General features: G+C 35.4%; 3 protein-coding genes, 1 long non-coding RNA gene, 1 other non-coding gene and 1 pseudogene across 8 annotated transcripts; 3 read left to right on the top strand and 3 right to left on the bottom strand.

Annotated features, from left to right (window-relative positions):
* Positions 1-577: 577 nt before the first annotated feature.
* On the bottom strand, positions 578-1,502 carry LOC108839000 (uncharacterized protein At4g02000). Its single transcript, XM_018611846.2, has one exon. The coding sequence runs from the start codon at positions 1,409-1,411 to the stop codon at positions 716-718; it is 696 nt and encodes a 231-aa protein (XP_018467348.2). The 5' UTR covers positions 1,412-1,502; the 3' UTR covers positions 578-715.
* Positions 1,503-3,117: 1,615 nt separating this feature from the next.
* TRNAD-GUC (transfer RNA aspartic acid (anticodon GUC)) lies at positions 3,118-3,189 on the top strand. Its single transcript has one exon. It is a non-coding gene; the product is annotated as a tRNA-Asp (tRNA).
* Positions 3,190-4,390: 1,201 nt separating this feature from the next.
* Positions 4,391-13,164, bottom strand: LOC108849030 (serine/threonine-protein kinase STY13). Of its 2 annotated transcripts, none has more exons than XM_057009304.1 (6): positions 12,595-13,164; positions 12,369-12,501; positions 12,088-12,283; positions 11,879-12,003; positions 11,627-11,785; positions 4,391-4,867 (listed from the first exon to the last, which is right to left on the bottom strand). In XM_057009304.1, exons 1-6 carry the CDS (start codon positions 12,714-12,716, stop codon positions 4,751-4,753), a joined length of 852 nt encoding a protein of 283 aa, XP_056865284.1. In that variant the 5' UTR covers positions 12,717-13,164; the 3' UTR covers positions 4,391-4,750. The 2 variants fall into 2 exon arrangements, with proteins under 2 accessions (XP_056865284.1, XP_018478026.1); XM_018622524.2 differs by lacking the exon at positions 4,391-4,867 and adding an exon at positions 10,848-11,302 and having other exon boundaries at positions 12,595-13,154.
* Positions 5,136-7,806, top strand: LOC108837673 (uncharacterized; annotated as a pseudogene).
* Positions 10,081-10,714, top strand: LOC130511756 (uncharacterized). The gene is made up of 2 exons (XR_008945256.1): positions 10,081-10,203; positions 10,302-10,714. It is a non-coding gene; the product is annotated as an uncharacterized LOC130511756 (long non-coding RNA).
* A 697-nt stretch (positions 13,165-13,861) lies between the features above and the next one.
* On the bottom strand, positions 13,862-15,639 carry LOC108851473 (ribosomal RNA-processing protein 8). 3 transcript variants are annotated; one of them, XM_057009305.1, is made up of 9 exons: positions 15,392-15,639; positions 15,243-15,304; positions 15,119-15,170; positions 14,919-15,033; positions 14,723-14,817; positions 14,537-14,643; positions 14,351-14,489; positions 14,236-14,280; positions 13,862-14,139 (listed from the first exon to the last, which is right to left on the bottom strand). In XM_057009305.1, the coding sequence occupies exons 1-9, from the start codon at positions 15,569-15,571 to the stop codon at positions 14,068-14,070; spliced, it is 867 nt and encodes a 288-aa protein (XP_056865285.1). In that variant the 5' UTR covers positions 15,572-15,639; the 3' UTR covers positions 13,862-14,067. The 3 variants fall into 3 exon arrangements, with proteins under 3 accessions (XP_056865285.1, XP_018480415.1, XP_018480414.1); XM_018624913.2 differs by having other exon boundaries at positions 14,351-14,432; XM_018624912.2 differs by having other exon boundaries at positions 14,351-14,465; positions 15,392-15,637.
* Positions 15,640-17,588: the final 1,949 nt, after the last annotated feature.

Genomic DNA, 17,588 nt, shown 5'->3' with positions numbered 1-17,588 from the left:
ACCCTGATCTGATTGGTGCAGCTTTGAAATGCACTAATTCATCAGATTATAATCAACCTCTTGCATAATTCATGGTTTTGGCCTTCCACGTGTGTCATGCATACGGCGAATATGCAACAAGTTTCACTTACAACTGTTCCGCATGCCTGAAACGGTAAAGTGTGAAGACCACGTACGTCCACTCATTCTTCTTTATGGTTCTCCTACACCGTAATTTTGATATTACCGTTACTTTGATGTAACTCCTACTTTTATTTACTTCTACTTCGCTCTTACCTTGCTTTCTTAACCCTTGAGGCCTTGACTTGACCATGGGACATCATGCGGATGTTTTTCGTAATCTTATACTATAATTTAGAAAGTAGAATACTGTCTGTCATGTGGTGATTTCTATCCAATATTCGTAAATCATTAATGTGAACAGTTAAGCGCTTGATGTAATAATAATTAAGAACACACGAATTGTAAAATGGCAAACTAAAACTGCCAATCTTATTAAACAGGTTTTATTTCTTAAACAGGAAACAATACGAGTGAGAAGAAAATGGAATCGTAATTCCTTCAAGCAAAGGGAAATATGAAAATTCGAGAGATGGGTGATAACTCTCGTTATTGAGCAATACATACTAACGATTAAAAAGAAAGTGACGATTTGCTTAATCCATCTATTACCGGTGACGAGCCGGGTTAACAAACTTTTGACGGTTTACGTGGTTCAATCATTCATGCAAATAGTTGCATGCATCTTCAAATCTTTCTCTTCCTCAACTTCTTTGCGCAAGTCGCTTTCAGGGCAAGATTCTTTGTCATGAGAAAGACGAAAACATGTCGAACAATAACCAGAAAGCTTCTCATACTCCACCTTCACATCCACCTCCTCTCCACTGGTTTCGAATCGAACTGGTATTTCAAAGCACAATGGTTTAGTACCATTGACAGTCACTTTAACCATGGCATTGACTTCATCAACTTCTCGAACCGTACCAAGCTCGTCCCCTATTCTCCTCAAAACCCGATCTTCCCACCAATGCCTAGGGACACCAACGAGACTGACCCAAAACGTTATATCACACGGGTGGTTTTTGTATACAGCCGGTTCCCATCTTACAATCGACACCATCCATTGGTTAAAACTGAAAGACTCTGTTTTGAGCACTTCAAGAATATCTTCTTCTCTTTTGAAATCAAGCCGGAACCTTCCCAAACCCAAATCCGAACCGGTTACTCGACCATCATCTAGTTTCCAGATTTTGGGCATCACTGAAACTATTGATCCAACATTTTGAGTCTCAGGATTCGTTATCCTACCGATCAGAGTTTTGTTCAAACTTCTGATTATATCCGAGTTATCAAAGCATGGAACTCTAATTCTGAGCATCGGTTTGACACTGTTTCCTCTAATCTGCGACATTGTTAAAGTGGTAACAAACCGAGATTCCGCGAGATAACCGTATGATGAACCAACCAGGAAACCAAAAGAAACGGAAACAGTGAGACGAGACTCTTGCGATTAGTGGCTAGTATAATAAATCACAATCTGATTATAAATAAAGAACCATCGGTGAAATATCGCCAATTTCTTGACCAGAAAAGAAAAAGAAAAAAAAATATCGCCAATTTCGAATCCTCCGAATTTATTTTTGCCTGATTTTGAGTTTCCATTTCTGGTAATTTATTCCCTTTAGTGATGGTTAAATCCGAAAATCACTCGAAGGTTTCCTCAAGCATCCAATTTCAAGTCAACTGAATGTAACAAATATTTGTGGCAGAGATATAAATTTATGTTGGGGAATTTTCAAAAATACTACTTTCAAGGTATCATTATTCATCTTTACCACCACTAAAGACACATTTTCAATAATACCTTATTTATTAAAATGATAAAGACTCTTATATCTTTGTTTTTATATGTTTTTCAAAATTCTAATCCCAAATTCTAATTCCTAAACCTCCAATTCTAAACCCTAAACCCAAAATCTTCAACTCTAAACCCTAAACCCTAAACTATATACCCTAAATTCAATATCCTAACCCTAAACCCTACAGTCTAAACTATAAACCCTAAATCCTTAACTCTAAACCCTAAATCTTAAACTCTAAACCCTAAACTATATACCTTAAACCCTAAAACATCAAATCTAAACCCAAAATCCTAAACCTTTAAATCTAGACCCTTCATTAAAAGTAGTGGTAAAAGTGGTTAGTGTAAACATGAAAAGTGGTACTATGAAAATGATATTTTTGGCAATTTCTCATTTATGTTTAGGAAGATTTGATTTTGCTTTGTATCATCCCCCATTTACTAAACAAATATTTACTTTCTATTCTCATGTATTGGTTTGATTCTTTGTGTATACACGTATGACCTATGTTACATGGAAACGGAAGCGGATACATGAAAGCGAAAGAGTATAGAAGCGTGGAAGCGAATTTTTTTTTTTAAAATTAAGAATCGAATATGTGTTGAAGCGTATATCCATAAATATATATATATAAGACATTTTTATTTAACTTAGGACTAAAAAATTATATGATTTAAATTTAAAATAAATCATTTATTCATTTATAATACTTTTGAAATGATTTCATATTAAAACTGTGAAAATACACATAAAATAAATTTAAATAAATTATTATATTAATTATTTTAAGTATTTCATAAATAACTGACACAATATAAGAATATATGCTATATCTAAAAAAAAACTCAATACATAAAGATAATTTATAGTATTAGTTTTAATATTTGCATATATATATTCTCTCCATTTCATTTCGTTACTATTAAGTTTTGGATTTTATATAAATTAAAAACTATAATTTTATCTTTTATTGATTTATAATATTGTATCTTAGAAAACATAAGTATAATTCCAAAACGGAATTGTAAGCTTTCAACGTGTTTTTAAAGATAATATTTTAGAAACGTTTTGGAAGCGAAATGCCACAAAATTTCACAAAATTCCAATTCCGATTATAAAGCGGGACGTCCGATGAAACTTCCACGCAACCCAGCCAGACACTTCCTCAATAGTAACATGTTCATCTTGTTTTATATCTTTATCAAAGAATGTAACACTGGATAAAACTAATGAAACTGTTAAGAATAACAACGAAGTCGTTGTAGTATAGTGGTAAGTATTCCCGCCTGTCACGCGGGTGACCCGGGTTCGATCCCCGGCAACGGCGAAACTTTTTGACATTCCCCAAATTTCAAGATATTTCTCTGCTCTGCGTTTGAGGGTTTTGATTTTGAAGATTGCTCACAATTCTCTTTAAAAAATGGAAACTTCGGTTCAGTAAGGTCGCCGCTACCACTATTTCAGTTATGGTGTTCGCTTCAGCTTACCTTGTGAGTGATTCTGGTTGATTTAAAGTCTTAGAATCGAGTTTCTTCTTCTTATTAGTAGTGCAAAAGGGATTCTGTTGAAAAGTAGTCTACCAGATGAGATTCTTCACCACATTGGTTCCTTCCTCTCCGCAAAGGAAGCTGCTTTCGCTACTCTCCTCTCGAAACGGTGGCGTACTCTCTCTTCGTTTCAACGGCTCGCTAAGTATTGGCTCTACCCGTAAGCTCTCGTGTCAGGACATTCTCACTCAAATGCACACATAAACCTCGGTACGAAGACCTTATCAACCGGTGTCTCCGCCACGTGGTGAACCGTAGTGGTGTTTTGGTTCTTGAGCTCCACATCAAAGTTCCCAAGAAAGGACATTATTCACTGCCTCATGATGTTTTTACCTGCGAGACAGTTTCCACCATGAGACTAGAGTCTGGTTTTGTCATCGAAGCTCTTCTCCCTCCGGATGTTTTTCTTCCAGCTCTCAAGTCTCTCTTTCTCGACTCTGTTCGGTTCTTCGGTCGTTGCTGCTCGTTTAAGACGATTCTTTCTCGCTCCCCTGTGCTGGAGGAGTTGGTGATGGATGGTGTCGAGTTTGAACGGTGGAACTGGTGCTCCACAGTCTCTAGCACAACCCTTCGTAGGCTCACTATTCGACGTAGGGAGTGGTTTTCTTATGATGAAACTGACGAGGAGAACGTAAGAGTCGATTCTCGGTGTCTCACCCATGAGTTTGACACCCTTAGCTTCGATACTCCTGCTCTAACCTACTTGGAGTACTCTGACTACGTTCCCAAGGAGTATCTAACTGTTAATCTCATGGCCGACATTCTAATGCTTCCCAGAGCTTCGTCCAAGTGCAAAATCCAGGTCAAGTTTTTACCATAAGAGTTACTAGGGGGAGCAAACTCTAATGTTTTCTACTTTTGGTTAAGTATGTTGGAAGTTGGATACATTATTATCTATGTTGGTTCAAGCTAGGATTTGTCATTAGGATACAATGTTTGTTGACATTAAGACCTTGTTTGTTTTGTTTTCTTCATATATGGTGATAACTGAAAAACATAACAAAATATACATAATTTCAACAAAATTATAATTTGTAACAATAACTCTAAGCTCTAATCATTCACCAAATTAATATGTTTATCAATCATTAAACTTTCGAACCAGGTTCTCTCATTTCCCTTCTATCATCATCATCATCTAAATTAGCAGCAGAAAAAGAAGCTTCCTCTACCTTCTTTCTCCGGCGAGTTTGCGTCTGTAGTAATCTGATCTCCGTCTCTAACAGCCATCAATGAGCAAGTTCCCGGTGATTCTGGTGGCAGCACAGTGTTTTCTGATGAGAAAACATGCTTGATTGACGGAGGAACAAGCTCAGGTGCTGAAATCGTGGAGAGGTAATGTCAGAGAAGTTGAATAATCTCTGTGAAGTTTGGTCTGTCGTTTGGATCTTCTCTCCAGCAAGATGTTACTATCGCTGCTAAATCCGCCCGTAAATCATCTGCACTCGGCCTCACGTTCTAACCGGAAAATGTACATTAACAAACAAACAATCTTGTTAAGCACAACCAGTTTCACCGGTCATATAAAAGGTTTGAAAATCAAGAATCCAAATGGTGGGTTCAAGAATCAAAAGGTTTCCAAATAAAGAAACCAGTTCGTGGAATCAAGAATCAAACAGTTGAACATCAAGACTCAAACGGTTGACATTCAATAACAAAACAGTAGGAATCAAGAAACAAACGATTCAAACTTTTGAAATTTGAAAACAAAGAATCAAAACCTTGAATGCAGCAGCATAAGCAGCTTGGAGATTTGACATTCCTCAAAAGGTAACTTGTGGATAAGCTCCCATAAGACAATGGCGAAGCTGTACGCATCAACCTTATCGTAACCATAAGACAATAGACATGTAACTGTTAACTTTAACAACAAAGTCGTTGTAGTATAGTGGTAAGTATTCCCGCCTGTCACCCGGGTGACCCGGGTTCGATCTCCGGCAACGGCGCTAGTTATTTTGGTATTTGTCAGTGCCCTTTATTATTAATGCAAGATATTTTTGTTACGATACACTTTAGGGCTTTGAAGGAGATATGTATATCTTTATATATAAAAAACTGTTTTCATCCCTCCCATGAAGCCACATCAGATGACAGTTCATAAACTCAGCTTCCGACAGGTTGACACGTGTTCATTCTACTTAAACGCATCGTTTCATTTAAAACATTGGTATATGGGCTTTCTTGATTCTGTGTCCGTCGGGCTTTAAGCTTCCGACCCTTACACTGGGCCGATATGATGCGTCTTCCTCCCTTCTCCTGCGCCGGCAACGAGTGACGATTGATTTGCTTCACCATGTATGAAACGGGCGGAGTTATAGTTCGTCTTAATTTCTCTTCATTCAATCGCCCACTCCGCGATCTTGAATAAGGCGTTCTTTACTCGGAGACGGTGTCAGATCCGTATATATATGTGAGTGCTTCACCTATCGAACCCATCATCTATTCCTATCTCTGTCGACTTACTGAAATTGTGTTGTTATGGCTAATTCAATAGTTTTATTATGGGCTTTGGGTTTTATAGGTTCGTAGCGGTTTATTCATGAGACGTCTGATATTACTCTCCATTTCCGTAGACATTGTAGGTGAGATCACTTCTGTTAAGAGTTTGCTATTATTATTATTTGTTTTTTTTCGTTTTTTGTTTTTTTGTAACTTGCTAGATTTTGATAGTGTTGATTGGTGATTATAACTTGATTTTTTTCCTTTAAACTTGCAGTGATGTGTCGCTTACTCTAAGTTTATTTGACACTCAGGCTGTTGTGTTGCACAAAAAACTTGAAGACATGCATGTTGATCCAAAGGTGATTGTTGCCACAAACATAAACCCGAAGATGGTCGGAGGTACTATCTTGCTCTATCCGTATGATGTTATCTGGTACTATGGAGATCACATTATGTAGCTATTTACTTTAATACTTAGGTCGTTTGTTCATCAAGGCAACGTCTGGGACGCATATATTTTGATAAGGAAACAAAAACAGGGGAAACTTGCTTCTACAATTAAGCTTAACATGGGCATGCTCTTCACAGATAAGCGTTGCTAATTTAATGGTGTTTTCACATCTAGGATCTGCAGAACATGCTGAAAATGATGTTTTTATTGGTGGGGTCAATGTAGAAAGTCTCCAAGCTAGATCATCTGGCATTACTGAACTTTACAAAGTTCTCCAAGAGCCAAAGTTTCGAATAGTTGATTCAGAAGATCTCCAGACAGAGATTGTTGTTAGTTAAGTTCTGTTCGACCTTCTCTGTACCCTTCAATTCTTAAGTGTAAAATATTTACTCGGAAGAAATAATTAAAACATGATTTTTTCATAGGCAGAGAAAGACTGGAAATCAACGATGGAACTCCTCAAACATGACATGTTGACCCTGAAGGTCCTTAACTTGGGTTCATATGAGCAACAAACGAAATACACTACAACTTGGTTAGTCATTGCTAGGACCTGCGCTCAATAACTTACGGCATGCTGCATCTATTTGGGAACAGGTGATTCGAAATGATGTTCAAGAATAAATCCTAGCTAAACCTCAAGGTGCCGACCATTATTATCACATTAATCTCTTTGTATTACGCCCGTTTTCATCAACCTTTGACTAATTATGTGTTAAACAGGGAAGAGCTTGGTTCTGTCATTGGGAGAAATTTACAGAGTAGCGAAAATCCTGAAAATTTCGACGAGACTATATAAACCATTGATTCTATTATATCATCCGTCATCGTCTACTGTGTTGGCTGCTGTTTTAGACGAGTGTGTGGATTGGTGGTTAGGCTCTGGTCTAGAAGAAGCTCTGCAGGACAGTACCAATGACAATGACTATTCTGCTGGTCATCAACTTCTAGAATCAAGGAAATGCATAGACGAAGTTGATGCTTTCATTTTTCATGTCTGCATCACCTCAGCTACAGCACCTACCTGCTGCATCTCTGGCCTAAATACTGAGATAGTACCAGGTACCAATTATTCTAGAGCTAAAGGATGCATCTTCGAATTTTTGAATGCTTATTATTTCATGATATCCTTTAGGTTTAAGTATATGTTTACTAGATTTTGCCTTGGCTTTGTCAAGTAGGAATCGAGACGGTGGAGTGGAACGGAGAGCATTACTTGGTGTCTCTTGCTAATAATCTACGGGCCAGTCTGATCAGCCGCGATTCACCTGACCTTGCGGGCCACAGTCTTTTTGTAAATAGGTGCAGTTGATAAATAGATAAACATGTACAACGTCCAAGCCGCTGGTGTTTCATCGTTGCCCAGTAGTGATTAAACATTCCGGCACAAATCACATAATGTGATTTGTGATCTATTCAAATACTTTATGTTATAATGTGACTGACCAAATTTAAAGACTACTATTTTCTATTTAAACACACTAATGACTTTGTGTTTGGGTCATTAACGGTCAGATTGTATATCAATCATATAATGGTTCATGTCTTAGCTAACTTCACATGCACGCGAAACACCACGCTGGACGTCCTCTGCTCCACTAAAGGAGTTTAAAATGTTTAAACAATATTCAACATCACATGATCTCTAAAAAATATACAGGTAGTAAAAGAATATTATTACAATATTCATTATGTGTAACGGAACGTTTACTCCAGTTATGTGTTTACAATTAGGCAACGTTTTTATTTAAAAAAAATCCATTAAGGAGAACTAATCACATTGAACAATTTAGTGATAAGTCTGGATATTATAGTTGCTTCAGAGCATAATTTAATTTATAGATTTCTTAACATTTAGATATTAGTAATTACTTGACAAAACAAAATGACGGCTGATAATTAAATAGTCAATTTCAGAGATGAAACGAACTCACCCAAAAATTACTGGTACTTTATAGAAAATAAATAGTCAATTTCAGTTTTAAATAGGGGTACTCACAGTACAACAACATGAATTCTAAGCAAGAACTGATGTAAAGCCACCCCAAGGAGAAAAAAACATAACTAATTATCAAAATATCAGGGTTTTTATAGACTTCAAAAAATATAAAAACAAATACAAAACTAAAGTAGTATTTAACTTCTAAGTTAATCAAGATTTATATTAAATATTTACTCTAATTATTTCAATTATTTTCAACGTAACATTCCGCCTGTTAGGGCGGGCCTGTCCTAGTATATATATATATATATATATATTACTTGGCCTTTGCTTAGAGTTCCTCCTCGTCAAAGTTTCTGTTTAACGATTGTAATGGAGAAACTTCCAAATCTAAAGTCTCTCAGCATCGAGGTATATTATATATAACTAAAGTTACTTTGCTGTCTTGAATCCCAATTTTTGTAATTTGTGAATATTTTCAATATTTGTTTTTTTTTCTAAGGAATTCCACGTTGGAGATAAATTGGTTTGCGACTGCCTATCAGAGTATTATTTCTCATTGTCTTGTTCAGTGAAGGTCCTAAATATAAACAGCTACAATGGTGATGTCAACGATTTGAAACAAATGAAGTATTTCTTGAGGAAGTTGTCATGTCTCGAGCTGGTGGAGGTTCGTGCTCGTGCGACATCAACTAAAGCAAAGCTGCAAATCATGGCTGACCTGCTGATGCTTCCCAGAGCTTCGCCCAAGTGCAAAATCCAGGTCGAGTTTTTACCAGGGAGCAAACTCTAATGTTTCCTACTTTTTGGTTAATTATGTTGGAAGTTAAAAACATGATCTATGTTGGTTCAACAAGGATTTTGTCATTAGGATATAATTTAGTCCTTTGTATGTTTTGTTTCTTCATATCTGCTGGTAATTGAAAAACACAACAAAACTATACATAATAATTTCAACAAATTTATAACAATAATTCGAAGCTGTAATCTTTCACCAAATTGATACATTTATCATTCATTACATTTTTCAAACCACTTTTTCTCATTTCCCTTCTATTTTTTTTTTATTTTTTTGTCAAGGTCTCTCATTTCCCTTCTATAAACCAATAAAAGTATAAAACAATCACCATCATCATCATCTAAATTAGCAGCAGAAAAAGAAGCTTCCTCTACTTTTTTTTCTCCGGCGATTTTGCGTCCGTAGTACTATTTAGCTGATCTACGTCTCTAACAGCCATCAATGAGCAAGTTCCAGGCGAATCTGGTGCCAGCACTGCGTTTTCTGATGGAGTAACAAGCTTAATTAGGTGCTGAAGAGAAGTTGGATAAACTCTGTGAAGTTTGGTCTGTCGTTTGGATCTTTCTTTCCAGCAAGATGTTACTATCATTGCTAAATCCTCCGGTAAATCATCTGCGCTCGGCCTCACGTTCTAACCGAAAAATGTAAAAACAAACCTTGGAATCATTAAGGTGGAAATCAATATTTCAAAAGATTTTAAAATTCAAGAATATGAAACCGTCACAAATCAAGAATCAATGGAGTAATGCTTTTATTTTTTGGTCATCACTCCATTTTCCACTCCAATTTCAACTTCATTTCTCAATTTGGAGTAAATTACGGAGTGGGGTTGGAGATGCTCTAATATTAGTATAGATGCAGTTATATTTAAATTCAATTATATTTTAAATGGACACAGCAAATATCAATTGGTTATGCTGGAAAATTAATAGAATAGATGTAGGAGAATTTAATATTCTTCATATATTTAAAACAGTTAGGATACAACAAAGTCGTTGTAGTATAGTGGTAAGTATTCCCGGGTTCGATACCCGGCAGTTGACTCAGTTCCCTTAATCCAAGATATTTTGCTACCATACATTTTAGGGTATTACTTGGCCTCTGCTTAGAGCTCCTCCTCGTCAAATTCGCTTCGAAGATGGAAGTTTCTGTAAACTAATGTATATCCTATCCCCATTCAATCACCGTTAATCAGATTCTTCATCGCCCATCTAACCACCATTTTCTACAAATCTCTGCTGTTCGCTTCTGCTTGTAGTTGATTTAGATGATCCCCGGGGTCTTGCTTATGAGTATGACAACATGGGCTTCCTTCGATATTCCTGCTCTCACCTACTTGGAGTATTATGACTTTGTTCCCAAGGAATATCTAACTGTTAATCTCGGTTTCCTTGTTGAAGCTAAACTCAATCTCTGTATGTGTATGAGGAAGGTTTCTGGCAATACGAACATGGAGATACTTTCAATCCCATGAATCTGATTAATGGTTTGAAAAACGTTCAGATTTTGAACTTGACTTATGAAACTGTGGAGGTAAAGTTTTTTTTATTTTTACAAGCATGAAGATAAGTTTTTATTATTGCAAATGAATTAGCTGATTCTTTTTTTTTTTAGTGTTTAATGTTTTCAGATGTTTTATTTCTTGAGTAAATGAATCCCAATGTTTGAAAAGGTGTCTCAGTTATCTGTTGACCAATCTAGGTCAAGTTTTTTCCAAAGAGATACTAAGATGCATGATTCCAAGGTTGGTATACAATCTAAGTAGTTTTTTTCCAAAGAGATACTAAGATGCACGATTCCAAGGTTGGTATACAATCTAAGTCTATATGTTTGGTATGAGATCATCAAGTCTGTTGGTTTTGTATCTTTTATCATAAAGAACATTTTTTTTTCAAACCAGTCTCTCAATTCTCTTTATAACCAATAAAACAATCATCATCTAAATTAGCAGCAGAAGAAGAAGCTTCCTCTAGCTTCTTTCTCCGGCGAGTTTGCGTCCGTGGTAATCTGATCTCCGTCTCTAACAGCCATCAGTGAGCAAGTTCCCGGTGATTCTGGTGGCAGAACGGTGTTTTCTGATGAGAAAACACGTTTGATTGAGGGAGGAACAAGCTCAGGTGCTGAGATCGTGGAGAGGTAGTGTAAGAGAAGTTGAATAATCTCTGTGAAGTTTGGTCTGTCGTTTGGATCTTCTCTCCAGCAAGATGTTACTATCGTTGCTAAATCCTCCGGTAAATCATCTGCGCTCGGCCTCACGTTCTAATAACCAGAAAATGTAAAAACAAACAAAAAATCTAGTTAAACACAACCAGTTTCACCGGTAATATAGAAAGTTTGAGGATCAAGAATCAAAAGGTTTCCAAATCAAGAAACCAAATCTTGGTATCAAGAAACATACAGCTGAACATCGAGACTCAAAATGGTTGACATTCAAGAACAAAACAGTCGCAAATCAAGAATCAAAGTTAAGAACCAAGCAGTAGGAATCAACAAACAAACGGTTCAAACTTTTGAAATTTGAAAATAAAGAATCAAATTTGATCAAAAATAAATAAATAAATAAATAAATAAAGAATCAAAAACCTTGAATGCAGCAGCGTAAGCAGCTTGGAGATTTGACATTCCCTCAAAAGGTAACTTGTTGTGGATAAGCTCCCACAAGACGATGGCGAAGCTGTACGCATCTACCTTATGGTTATAGTGTTTTTTCTCACCTTGCCTCAACGTGACCGTGCTATAAAGCTGTTAAAATTAAACCATAATTTGGGATTAAGCAAATTATGCAGAATACGAAAAAAATATATATATTTCAGCATGGTGCATATGGGTTAGTACCTCAGGAGCCATCCAACGATAAGTACCAGTTTCTGCAGTCATCATCTCGGTTAGTGATTCTTCTCTAGCTAAACCGAAATCCGCTAGTTTAACAGTCTTGTAATCTGCTGTCAAGATCAAGTTCTCTGCAAAATCCAAAAAGATTAATAACTTTTTTTTTAATTTAGAAAGTCTTGAAAGTGTAGTATTGGTTTTTAACACTGTGTAACCTGGTTTGAGATCACGATGAATGATTCCATGAGAGTGTAAACACTCCATTGCACGAGCAATGTCAAGAGCAAACCCAACAGCTAAACGCGTGTCCAAACGCCCTGGACGCAAACTCACGAGGTATTTACGCAATGTACCGCCTAGTAAAAGCTCAGTGACTATAACCATGATCGGTTCTTTGCAAGCTCCAATGAACTGCACACAAAAACTGAATCAGAAACGTTTGTAGTGTTGTCTCTAACCATACTCATTGTTTAGCAAGAAAGAAAGAAGCTGAAACCTTGACCAAGTTCTTGTGTTGAACTCTGGACAACATAGAGACCTCTCTCGCAAATCTGCTATCTCTTTTAGCAATCTCTTCTGGAGATTCTCCCTTTTTAATAATCTTTATAGCAACTGTTTTGTTTTTATACCTAAAACAAGTTCAAGAACCAGTCCAAGAAGATCAAACTCCATGAAAAATGAGAAACAATAACTGAAGTCAAAAACTCAGATAATGAACTTACTTTCCTTCATAGATTTTGGCATGAGATCCTTCACCAATCTTGGGACCAACAAAGAGATGCTGAGGATCGACGACCCATTTAGGATCCAATTGATCTGAGTAAAACCCAGTTCCAGATCCCATTTCCAAAAAAGATTTTAAGATTTTGATGATCTTTTTTTTTTATAGTTAGAAACCTGTCAAATCGAAACTCTTTAGATGATCAATCATTCTTGGTACAAATCAGAAACAAACAAAAATGCTTTTAGAGAGGGGAGGGGACTATAAAGCGAAATCAAGAGACGTCCATAAATGTAACAAAAAAAAATAAAAAGACTTGAGAAAGAAACAACAATCTCAATTTTTTGAATAGCAAAGAGAAAAAGGGATCTCTCTCTCTTTGGTGGTGAAGTTGAGTTGACAAAAAAGGGAACTGAAGATGAAACCCAGATGGAGAGAAGTGGTCAAAACTTGATGATTAATAGTCCTACTTTTTTTTATGTTGGAGTTTGAGATTTATATGAATTTATTTAACTTTTTTTTTTGGATTTCAATAAGTTTAGGACAAGAAGATTGAATGATCGAAAGATGTTCGCTTTTTATGTGCAAGTAAAGTGACAAGAAATCTCATCTCTTTTTGTCTTTGTCTCTCTCCATGTTTTTGTTGGTCGGCATAAACCAAATGAAATCACCGAAATTGACCCAAAGGACCGGACTTACACAAATCTTAAACCGGGCAAAAGTCAAATTAATTATAAAAAAGGAAGTTTCCTAGATCGTCAGAGCAGTGAAACAAGTCTTTCTCTTTTTAAAGAAAGAAACAAAACAAAGTATTTTATTTATGGTTTTTCTTCAACAACCAACACTCATTTGATTGATTGACAAAAGGACAAAAAAGATTGTACATGTAATAAAAGATGGTGGTCCAAAAAGAGAAATAAAAATTCGTCGGTGGGGTGAGAAATGTGGACCCTTTTTCAATTTTACTTGTTTCTGAGCAACTCATATATATATAAGAATAACGATCAGTCCTTTTGGTACTTTTCAAAGGAGATCATATGGTTGTAATTAACAACTAAAAAAATACCGATATATATTTTATTTCACTTCTTTTGTTTTTTCTATCATGTTGGAAAATGGTGAATTGAGAGATAAGTTTGGTCCCTATTAAAATCTTGATTTGGACTCCATTATTGTGTAGATAGTACACGTTGGCGTCGGGTGTCATATTCAGGTTAGGCCCAATTAAAGCCCATGGTGATTAAGAACTCAGCCCAAACAGCTTCGTGTAACAAAATTCTAAAACATTTTTAATTCAAAGACCAATGTGACTGATTCACTCTTACAAAACTTCATAAAGAACGGTGAAACACTAATGTCTAGATAATAACAACATTGGAGAGACACTCTTAGTGTGACCCTCCATCATATAAACCCAGCAGAAAGTGACTGAAACATACTCTTAGTGTGTGTGATCTTGCAGCATATAAACCCATCATCGACGTTTATATAAACATGCTTTCAACTCAGGCCACTCGATTTTCTTCTTATTTGAATTCGGCTTCTCCTATACAAGCACAATCAAAAGAAAATGTTACATATTTAAACCGCAGATCCAATCTCAGAGACTAACCGAATCTAAATGAAACTTTTCTTTACTAACCTTCTTCTTAAAATGCAGTAAGATGAACATCTTGTTCGAGAAGTCCTGCATAAAGCACGAAATGGGTTGAAACTTCAGAAAAGAAGAGTAGAAAAGTAAATATAAAAGATTTTACCTTTAAAGACGAGGTAAATCCAAGGTCAGAAACTGCTTTCACAAAGTCTTTTGGATCTGCGCCTCCATTGTTTGGATCAAACCTGCTTTTGACTTCCGCTATAAGAAGCCAACCACTGTTGAACACACCCAAGGAATGTCTTAAATAAAAACTATGAAGAAGGCTCTAGGGAAAGAAAGCAGATACCTTGGACGAAGAACACGATGTGCCTCTTTGATGAAACTAGAATAGTTTGTTCCCATTAATGAAAGACAGAAAACAGCAACATCTACTGATGAAGACTCAAGTGGAGTCTAACCAAGAACACACCAAAAAAAACACCAATTAAAGTCGAGACTGAAGAAAAAATAAAATAAATGGATTTGAACGTACATTAGACATATCGCAGGCAATAACAGATGGGTCCTTTGAGACAAGATCAAAGGAGAAAACTTTGTTCTTCACACTCTTTGCAATCCTTGCATCACCTGATAACCCAAAAAAAAATAAAAGGTAAACAGATTTATAAACCAAGTAAAAGCAACTTCAGAAAAGGCAAAACACAGGGGATAAGATATAATATTCTCACCACAGCCAAAATCAGCGACAACTAAAGAAGAGCTTTTAGACGATAACCAATTGATAATGGAGTTAACAGGAAGCTCAGGCCAGTTTGTCATTTGTTGCTGATAACCTGTATGATACTAAAACAACAACAAAAAAAACAGAATCAATTACTCGTTATTGATCAATTATGACATTCTTGTTTTCTTTTTTGGGGGAGTTTACCATATCAAACAAGGTTGGATCTTCATTAAAATAGTCTAAAGCTTCTTTTCCACTGAGAAAAAAAACAAAAGATTATTGAAACTGAAGGAAAGTTGTCGGAGAGAAATGAAATCCGTAAACGTACGAGCAAGTGTAGAGCTTCTCATTGAGCCTCCTGAAGTTCCCACCTGATAGTTTCTCTCGAAGCTGCAGATTTTTCGTATAACATTCAAGACAAGAGGGCAATCAAATGTAAGATACAGAGACAGAAGAGAGTGAGGGAAGAGAGAGAACCGTGTCGAGAAAGTTGGAAGGTTTAGGTCGTTTCGACAGAGCTGAAGATCCTCCATCGTTTTTGGTATCTCTTTGCATTTTTTTGTCGTTGTTTTTATTCTTGGGTGACTCGCAAGGCTCTTCTTTACTATTTCGTTGCCTCTTCCTCTTCCTGTTTCTGCTTGTAGTTACCTCTTTCATGTTAGCCGTCTTCGTTCTTCCTCCACAGCACAGGAACGGAACTCTTTTCTCAGCGTTAGGTTAAGTTTCACGGATAGAAAGATTGTGATATTCTGGGCCATAGACTTAAGTTTGTTGGGCTTTATTTATTTGGTTCAATTATTTGCTATATGGGTTTGTAATAAAAAAGTGGTACCACTCAAAAAGAATGGTTATGGAGATCAGATTCTTAATCATAAAGCGGAGGTACTGTTCATGACTCATAACCAGTTTTTAAGGATCGAAATATTATAAATTCTCCAAACCAGTGAGCCTGATCACAATGGATCTTATGATTTTATGTTATAAAATATGAAAAACGAGTTAGGTGATGTAAATATTGTGACAAATTATTTATTGAATTGAATAGATAAACGTATTTAACATTACATAAGTAAATATTACAAGGAATCTTTTATGGAGGAGGCACAAAAGCAGGTCTGTGCCTGAATACAAGCCCATCAAACATGTGTTTCAAAGTTGGTGTAGATAAGTATATTTTAAGGACCAACTAGATCTTGATCCGTGCAACCGCACGGATATTAATTTTCTGTTTTAATTTTTATTTATTTATAGTAAATAATGTATTTATAATATTTGATCATTTTACATTTACTAAGTTAGGGATGTGTATTTGGATATCCACTGATTAAGTTAAAATCTATTTGGGTTTGAGATTTCCGAGTTTAAAGATTTCAGCAACATTCAAATATTTATAAATTTTGGTTTCGATTTGATTCAGGTATTTGCGGGTTCGGTTCGAATATGGATAACCCGTTTGAATTATTTTAAAATTTTCAAAATTTATATATATTTTAAATTTCTCAAAACATATAAATTTGAGTAATGTAAACCAAAATACCTAAATTAAAAATTAATAAACAGGTTGAACTTCAATATTTGGATGGAGAATAAATATATATCTTAAATATTTTTGGTGTTTGATTATTGTTTATCTATTTATATGTTTATTTTTTGACAAATTTTTATATTTTAAAATAGTTTAGACAACTTTAAGTTGACAAAAAAAAGAAAACTTTTAAAATATCACTAATTGTTGAAGAATAAAAAACAAAATACATTAATCTAACTAAAAAGACAAACATTAAAATAGAATAGAAAAAAAAAACACATTAATCTAACTGAAAAAGACAAGCATTAAAATAGGAAAAAAAAAGAAACACATTAATATAACTGAAAAAGACAAGCATTAAAATAGGAAATTCAATTTAATTCTCAGTGGCATGCAATTGTAAATAACACTGAAAACTAAGAGGTATTCTATATGTGTACTTCTGTTTTAATAAGATAGATTTAACAAAATATTAGTTGGTTCAGTTGGCTATAAGCTAGTTTTTTAGTCAATTTATTGATAGGTTCGATTCTTCTTTCATACCTTTTTTAGGGTTTCATTGTCTCTTCCTGTTTCTGCTTTAGTTTCTTCTTTCATGGCTTTAGCCGTCTTCTTTCTCCACATAAATTTTCTTCATGTTTCTGCTTTAGCTTCCTTTTTCATGGCTTTAGCCGTCTTCTTCCTCCACAGAAATTCTTTTCTCAGCGTGTTAGGTTAGTTTCACAAGTAGAAAGATTGTGCTCTTCTGGCCATAGGCTTTAGTTTATTGGATTATATTTATTTTGTCCAATTATTTGTTATATGGGTTTGTAATAAAAAGATGGCACCACTTAAAGAATGGTTATGAAAATTCTCAATATTAGGTAGTGTTCATGAATCATAACCAACTTTCAAGGATTGAAATATTATAAATTCTCCAAATGAATGTGCCTGATCAGTCACAATGAATATTATGGTTTTATCTTATAAAGTATGAAAAACGAGTTATGTGATGTAAATATTGTGCAAATATATGTTGAATTGAATAGATGGATAAACATATTAGCATTACATAAGTAAATATTACAAAAAACTCCTTGATGGAGGAGGCACATGAGATTGATGAAGGAGGCAGAGGAGATTGATGGAGGAGGCAGCAGTGGTGGG

The sequence above is a fragment of the Raphanus sativus genome, chromosome 4 (assembly GCF_000801105.2).
Source record: "Raphanus sativus cultivar WK10039 chromosome 4, ASM80110v3, whole genome shotgun sequence".
NCBI classification, from domain to species: domain Eukaryota; kingdom Viridiplantae; phylum Streptophyta; class Magnoliopsida; order Brassicales; family Brassicaceae; genus Raphanus; species Raphanus sativus.
The sequence above is the reverse complement of the archived record's forward strand: the minus strand, read 5'-3'. Positions and strand labels throughout refer to the sequence as shown.

Excerpts from the sequence above, each read along its gene's own strand:
- LOC108839000 (XM_018611846.2), bottom strand. The coding sequence starts at position 1,411 with ATGTCGCAGATTAGAGGAAACAGTGTCAAACCGATGCTCAGAATTAGA.
- LOC108849030 (XM_018622524.2), bottom strand. The coding sequence starts at position 12,716 with ATGGGATCTGGAACTGGGTTTTACTCAGATCAATTGGATCCTAAATGG. Across the intron at positions 12,284-12,368 it reads AACACAAGAACTTGGTCAAG|TTCATTGGAGCTTGCAAAGA; the intron begins GTTTCAGCTTCT and ends TTTTGTGTGCAG. Across the intron at positions 11,786-11,878 it reads ATCGTTGGATGGCTCCTGAG|CTTTATAGCACGGTCACGTT; the intron begins GTACTAACCCAT and ends TAATTTTAACAG.
- LOC108851473 (XM_057009305.1), bottom strand. The coding sequence starts at position 15,571 with ATGAAAGAGGTAACTACAAGCAGAAACAGGAAGAGGAAGAGGCAACGA. Across the intron at positions 14,281-14,350 it reads GATTTACCTCGTCTTTAAAG|GACTTCTCGAACAAGATGTT; the intron begins GTAAAATCTTTT and ends TGCTTTATGCAG. Across the intron at positions 14,140-14,235 it reads TACTGCATTTTAAGAAGAAG|GAGAAGCCGAATTCAAATAA; the intron begins GTTAGTAAAGAA and ends GTGCTTGTATAG.